General features: G+C 36.1%; 1 protein-coding gene across 1 annotated transcript; it reads right to left on the bottom strand.

Moving 5' to 3' along the window:
• Positions 1–1,452: 1,452 nt before the first annotated feature.
• LOC128733918 (uncharacterized) lies at positions 1,453–6,029 on the bottom strand. The gene is made up of 2 exons (XM_053827791.1): positions 5,871–6,029; positions 1,453–5,808 (listed from the first exon to the last, which is right to left on the bottom strand). The coding sequence occupies exons 1-2, from the start codon at positions 5,904–5,906 to the stop codon at positions 4,405–4,407; spliced, it is 1,440 nt and encodes a 479-aa protein (XP_053683766.1). The 5' UTR covers positions 5,907–6,029; the 3' UTR covers positions 1,453–4,404.
• Positions 6,030–7,978: the final 1,949 nt, after the last annotated feature.

Here is a 7,978-nt window from a genome sequence, read left to right as displayed (position 1 = left end):
CTGCAGCACAACCAAACCATTTTAACATAACAATTTTTAGTATCATCAAATCAAATACAGTCAGTCCCCAATCATGGGTCACATACAATTGTGGGTCATTTTAGCTTTTGCTGCTTATTTCCGTATAATAATCGACTAATGATTGATCAAATTATTAGTGATAGGTATGAGTAACAATTTTATTATACATTTAATATTATTTTCACGCATTAACCGGCCGACAAAGCTAAAATGACCCATAATAGTGTGTGACCCATGATTGCGGACTGACTGTATTTGATTTGGTGATATTAAAAATTGTTATGTTATGTCCTACCACAGAGAACAGACATCCAAGCTAGAACAAATTTTTCGTAATTTTCTGCGTAAAAATTCAAACGAAAAACCGTTAAAATTACAACAGTTATCAAACGCCGCCTAGCCTACGAATCGCCAAACTAAATTAACTGTCAATCACCGTCAAGAATTTTCGTCAATTAACGATGAGAGATAACACTTGAAATAACTATCGATATTATGGGGCTATTTATCGATGATTTGACGGATACTATTTCGAACAAAACTAGTCAAACATCAACAGTAATAATAATGATATTAGCATAACAACACGATAACATCAAAAGAAGACCGAATTTTGCCACGTGTGTGTCACAAATCGCAAATCATTTCTAACAATGAAGTTTGACGATACTATCGATACCACACTAGTTTCCACACTAGTAAAAAAGGGAAAGAAATATCACTGACGAACTGACATGACACATAGAAGAAAATCCTTTCAAAACCATCGTCCTACACATTTTGCTTGCACACTAGCACCCTCTGTTATGCATGTCGCGGAGTAGCTTGCATTTGCACGGTTTTATGCTGTAGGGTTTTTACATTTGTATGGTTTTATACTGAAATCTCGAAGCAACACTCGCGCGCCGCGGTGTGGTCATGTTGCGAAACATGCTTTTTTGAAAAATGAGTGGTTTTTGATTGGACGATGGAATTTACGCGAGTGTCTCATCTGTTTGTCTGTGGAAATATATTGGATTTCAGTTTTGACAGATGCTTGCGGGTGGCGCCGCCATCAAACGAATCGCCAAACTAACAAATACGAGGGGTAACTTCGGGTAACTTCAACGTGAACGAGGGGTTATTTCGAAATGGCCGTTACAAAAATTTACACAGGTTGGGTATGCCAGCCTGGATGTCTACGTTACGTACGTACGTTACCTATGTGCGGTCGTGTCTTGTACACAACTTCTCTAATTTTTAATTAGCAATAAAGTTGTTTAGGAACTAGCAACCTAAAAAATGAATACCTAGAAAATATCAAAAAAATGGGAGTTACGAATGACCCAAGCTGTTAAAGTGGTTAAATTAAAACGAAAAAAAAGTAAAATGGGCAATTTATCTCAAGTTTACAGTCATCGAAATTAGTTTCTGTCATAAGATTAAACCGTATATTTTTATTTTCGAAGATTTTCATTTGAAACCAATAGAGCTGCAATTTTATACATGTTATATATACATACAAATTTATCGTAATGGCGATATTCCGTTTGCCTGATTGAAATTCGTTTGACATTATTTGACACTGCGATTATACCTATAAAAACCTAAATGAGGTGATTATTTTATTTTTATGCCATGGAAATACCGTTTTCATATAGCTACTCTCTTTTTGGTATTTCATTGTAAATGCTTTGAATCAAACTCGCAAATAAAAAAAGAAAGTCTAAGCAAATTCTCCCCAAGTTGGTTTATAAATTGTATATTAAAAGCTAACATAACAAATTCACATTCATAACTTATGGGCTACTTAGTAAGAGTTATATGATAATGCATATTTTGTATAATTGTCTCCAGCAAATACATAGTTTATTTAAGAAAATCGTAACCTATTTTTTACATAGTTTTTTTTTAACGAAGAAAAGCTATGGAAATTGCTAAGCTAAGCTAAATCTTCAAATTTGGGCTGCCTAGTATTCATAGGCCACAAATTAGGTTCAAGACTTGTATGAAAAGTATCGCTAGGGCTAAGGTAAGATTTCAAGAAAGCCCATAAACAAAACCACGATTGAACGAGAAAAATTCCAATAACTTCTGCTACTTAAGTTAGAAGTAGTAGTAGAAGTAAATCGAATCCTCCAAAGACGCTTGAAAATTATTTTAAATTTTTCTGAAAACACTATATTGATTAACGTGACGGTGACATTAAGTGGTCTAACCCTCTAAGAATAAAGGCATTTTATCAAAGCAACGTAGTTAATGGTGTATTCAAGTAATTTTTACTAGGTGACGATGAGGTTGTCGAGAATAAAGAAGCCATATATTTTTTGCTGTTACAACCAGAGCTTCGTGTTTCAATCGCTCGCATATTTTAAGTTCGATTAACCTATGGATAACAAGTAGTTTAACCGTAGGCTTTTTCAGGAAAACCTTCAAACAGTGAAAGTCAACTAATTATAGATTTGTATTAATAAAAAAAATTAATCTAAAAATTATAGTAGATCAATAACCATATAAGGTTTGAATAGGTCTTCTTACCTTTAGCATTCATCGAGTCAAATTTTTAGTTCCCTTAGATGGGTCAGAATTGAAGTCCCGTAAAACGGAGTAACATTGATCAGTTAGACCATTGTCGGAAATAAGTGAAATAAACAACTTCTGCCAAATTTCCTGAACTGATTAATGTTAACCCCGTTGATCAATGCTACCCCGTTTTAGCGCCTACTAATTGATCTTTAACTGAGATCTTTAATGCTTAGGTAATAAGTATTATCACAAACAAAAAGACATAACACTCACTGTTTCATTCACTGTAACAGTCGTATTTAAATTTGGTAAAATAAATTTGGTTTTTGTTCGAAATGACGTTGTTTTTATTAAGTGGTGCCTTTTAACGATAAACGGGGAAGGTCATTTGGAAAGTAACGGAACGTGCTAGAGACTTGAAATTCTCTGACTTTTCCGAACTTTGGAAAACTAGCATTGTGGGGGAATTTCAACTTTCAGCGAAATATAGAAGAGCCACAGCAAAAAAAGTTAGATATTATGCATTGGGGTCGAAAACGACCGTAGTTGTTTAAATTGCTCTCATTCATTTTCAATCCGAATTTCGTTTTCTTTACCTCGTTTGAAAGCTATGGCCAAAACCTGGCACCCAAGATATGTTAGGGACCCAAATGGTCACTTCATCGTCGGTTCCGGAACATCCGGTACCCGGTTTTTGAGGACAATTTTGAATTTTGGGGTGATTTATATTACGGCACGTCAAATTTCACACCATGAAAACATAACACTATTAAAAGTATAATAAAGACATTTTGAAGGTAAATGGCCAAATCAGCATCGGTCCCGGAACATCCGGTGCCCGTTTTTTGGAGACCTTTTTGTATTTAAGGATAACTCGTAATGCGACATATCAAATCACATCGGCTTAATAAAATAAGACTGATGGAAGTAAAATAGTGTCATTTAGAAGCCAAATGGCAACTTTACCATCGGTTCTGAAACATCCGGTACCAATTTCGGGAGACATTTTTGGATTTTGAGATAATTCACCATGCGGCACCTCAAATCATATCGCGTTAATGGGTGTTCCGGAACTAACCCAGAAGTGGCCATTAATCAACAAATATTCCCTAACATACCTTGGATGCCAGGTTTTTGCCATAGCTTTCAAACGAGGTAAAGAAAACGAAATTCGGATTGAAAATGGATGAATGAGAGCAATTTCAAAACTTGGGTCGTTTTCGACCTCAATGCATAATCTGTTACTTTTTTCTAATGCATTAGGAAGGTTAACTGAGTGATATTCGTATTGTACGTTAATATCTGCGAATACTGATTGTTGATGGTGCCACTATTGCTCCCGAAATATGTGTGACGGTATTTTCTTTCCATTTTTTTACGAGTTATGTCTGTTTATCTGTGAATAGACTATATGCGCTTTGGTTTCCACGGTCAGTCGCTTAAGTTATCTGCTTATTTTGAATAAAATAATAGGTTTAGTAAAAGTTTTTAGGTACTCTAAAAATGTCACTTTGTTTTTTTTTATAATATAGATAGGTATTCAGATTTCATGAAAGTGCGAGCAGATGTTAAAATCTCGTTTGAAATTTTAGTGTAATTATAGTGAATGTGTGATGTTACCTACGTGAACGGCACACTATCTATAAAAGGTCGTACTGCTGGTACCATCCGTTAAAATTGAGGTAAACTAAGTTTCGCTGGAAAGCTGGACATGTTAGTCGATTTTTACCACGCAGTACAATTTTAAAGAAATGCAACTGTGATTAACTTTATATGATGAATTGAAATTTTAGACAAATCCTATTGTAGCGTTTCTTTTCCTAAGTTTCAATTTTAAGCGAATAAAATCTTTTACTAATGCATATATGGTAGACGATTTCAATTGGTAATTTGGCTAAACTCCATAAGATCGGAGTTCTGCAGTGGTTCAATTTCGGTCTCAGATATTATTTGCTTGAGCCACTGTTGTATTTGCATTGTATGTTCCTTTGATTCTCCAGCTATTGCAGTCGGTGAAGCCAAGGAGAATAGTTCTCCTAATACCTGCGTCAATGTATCATCCTGTTCCGGAAGATTTAGGATACTGCGTAGCTCGGTCGTCAGAGGAATCTGCTTACTACTTGTGAAAGAAGCATTAGGGCTTGCAGCATCATCGTCATTTAACACTGCAGAAGAGTCGTCGGTCATATTCTTAGAAAGTGCTGTCCTTGTCGGTGTGCCATTGACAAAAGTTGTTTTCAAAATATGTTGTCGCAAAATTTTATTTTCCGTTATTAAACGTTTATAAAAACCGCACTCTGGACTACTTTGCTCCGAAGCACATCGCGTTTGAGGAAAACTAGTTTCTGATTGGTGCTTCGGGATAGCAGATTCTTGGCAAGCATTTATCGTTAAGTTTGCTACGTTTTTAAGGTTGATTGTGCCACTGTAGTTGCTCATGGTGATGGTATTTACATTCCCAAGAGTTTCTGCAGATTGAACATTTGTTTTTCCATTAACTATAACACTGCTATCGACGGAATCGTTTGTTTGGGGAGCAAATTTACAATTGACAGATCTATCAGTTTTATCTAGTTCGGTTTGTGATGCCTTCGTATTTTTTGGTTGTTGCCGGGCGACTCTAGTTGGATCAATTCCAAAAATTTCTCTTTTTTTCGCAAGGATGTTATTATTGTTGCTAACATCAAATATTGCTTCAGTAGTGGAAATCGCATTACATTGCGGCAAAAGTAACTCTGTTGTCGTTCGTTCTCGATTGCGAATGTTTGTTAAATCAATTTTTTTCCGTGCTGAATCATTATCCAATTCTAGACCCATTTCGTCCGATAGAGTTTTTTTGATCAAATCTTTACTTTCATTCAAAGCAAGATTTATAATTGATTCCTGCACCATATCTGCTCCTTCTTTGATTAGACCTTTGTTATGAAAAAACTCTACTATTATTTCCTCACTTTCAGGATTCTCTTGTTCTTCATCTCCAGTTCCCCGTCGACAACTTTTGTGCATCAGATCATGATCTTCCACAGGTTGTATGTAATCTTCATTTTCATAATGGTCTTTCAAAATAATATTAAAGTTGTCTATGTTATACTTTCCGTAACTTCGAATTCTGTTTACGATGTCTTCTTCTTGTCCACTATCGACAAATTTGATGTTATCGAATTGAAACGTGACATGATGGGACTGCTGTACCACGACAGAAAGTTGCCTCAGCAGCAACTTTTCACGTAAATCTAGTGCTTTACGAATTCGATCAAACGATCCCGATACTTGTTCTTTCAGCTGAAAAACAAAACAAACAAAATTTTAATGTATAGGATTCATAAATCTAATCTGTACGTTACCTTTTCTGAAAAAATAGAATTTCTATTACTATCCATTATTGCCTTACACAGGCTTTGAATTTGATCACAGACTCGAAAATCACTTTGTTAATAAGTATAGTAATACTTTAACGAAACTATTGAGTTCAAACTATAGAAAATGGAATAACTGGGCAGGACTCTACGTCTAGGAATGTGGTAAACGAAGGTATTGAAAAATCCGCGATGACGTTCACTTTCACTTTAGACTTCACAGCAAGTCTCACCTTACGGTGTTGCTGGTTTTGTTCAATATTTTGCATGAGAAAAAGAAGAAATATAGGCGAACAAAAGCTTCATTCGACAAGTAGTTGGCGCCGCGGTAAAAATGATGATATTTTTATTTCAAGCTGTCAAAACACAGAAAACTAAAATCATCAGAAGCGAATTTGATTTTTTTTAAATACGCGCTTTGGAATCAATCAAATGTTATGGTTGGGTTAAAAAATAACATATATACTTACTATAATTTATTTGCCTGCATTTTATTTAAAACTATTAAAATTTTATTACATAATAAATACTAAACAATAAGGATATTGATTCAGCATGCCTTGGATGAAATCTATACCTATAAAGAAGGATTTCTGTCTGTCTGTCTGTCTGTCTGTCTGTCTGTCTGTCTGTCTGTCTGTCTGTCTGTCTGTCTGTCCCATGTTCCTTATAGAATCGAAAACTACTGAACCAATCGGCGTGAAAATTTGCATGTAGAGGTTTTTGGGGCCAGGAAAGGTTTTAGTGATGGTTAGAGACCCCTCCCCCCACTAAGAGGGGGGGCTCCCATACAAATGAAACACAAATTTCTGCAAAACTCGAGAACTAATCAAGTAAATAGAACCAAATTTGGCATGTGGGTGTTTTCGGTAACAAGAACTTATTCTAGGGTAATTTGAGACCCCTCCCCTCTTTATAAGGGGAATTATAACTCCTCTCCCCTTTAAGAGGGGGGGCTTCCATACAAATTTCCTCATAACTCGAGAACTAATCAAGCAAATGGAACCAAATTTGGCATGTGTGTGTTTTTGGAGACCAAAATTTTTTCTATGATGAATTGGGACCCCTCCCCACTTTAGGAGGGGGGGGCTCCTATACAAGCGAAATACAAATTTCCTCATAACTCGAGAACTAATCAAGCAAATGGAACCAAATTTGGCATGTGAAGGTTTTCGAAGGCAAGAATATTTTCTATGATGAATTGGGACCCTCCCCACTTTAGGAGGGGGGCTCATATACAAGCGAAATACAAATTTCCTCATAACTCGAGAACTAATCAAGCAAATGGAACCAAATTTGGCATGTGAAGGTTTTCGAAGGCAAGAATATTTTCTATGATGAATTAGGACCCCTCCCCACTTTAGGAGGGGGGCTCATATACAAGCGAAATACAAATTTCCTCATAACTCGAGAACTAATCAAGCAAATGGAACCAAATTTGGCATGTGAAGGTTTTCGAAGGCAAGAATATTTTCTATGATGAATTGGGACCCCTCCCCACTTTAGGAGGGGGGGCTCATATACAAGCGAAATACAAATTTCCTCATAACTCGAGAACTAATCAAGCAAATGGAACCAAATTTGGCATGTGAAGGTTTTCGAAGGCAAGAATATTTTCTATGATGAATTAGGACCTCTCCCCACTTTAGGAGGGGGGGCTCATATACAAGCGAAATACAAATTTCCTCATAACTCGAGAACTAATCAAGCAAATGGAACCAAATTTGGCATGTGAAGGTTTTCGAAGGCAAGAATATTTTTTATGATGAATTAGGACCCCTCCCCACTTTAAGAGGGGGGCTCCTGTACAAATGAAATACAAATTTTCTCATAACTCGAGAACTAATCAAGCAAATGGAACCAAATTTGGCATGTGTGTGTTTTTGGAGACCAAAATTTTTTCTATGACGAATTGGGACCCCTCCCTACTTTAGGAGGGGGGGTTCCTATACAAGCGAAATACAAATTTCCTCATAACTCGAGAACTAATCAAGCAAATGGAACCAAATTTGGCATGTGTGTGTTTTTGGAGACCAAAATTTTTTTATGATGAATTGGGACACCTCCCCACTTTAGGAGGGGGAAGCTCCTATACA

The sequence above is a fragment of the Sabethes cyaneus genome, chromosome 2 (genome assembly GCF_943734655.1).
Source record: "Sabethes cyaneus chromosome 2, idSabCyanKW18_F2, whole genome shotgun sequence".
Lineage (NCBI taxonomy): Eukaryota > Metazoa > Arthropoda > Insecta > Diptera > Culicidae > Sabethes > Sabethes cyaneus.
Note: the sequence above shows the minus strand (reverse complement) of the source record. Positions and strands in the feature narration are given on the sequence as shown.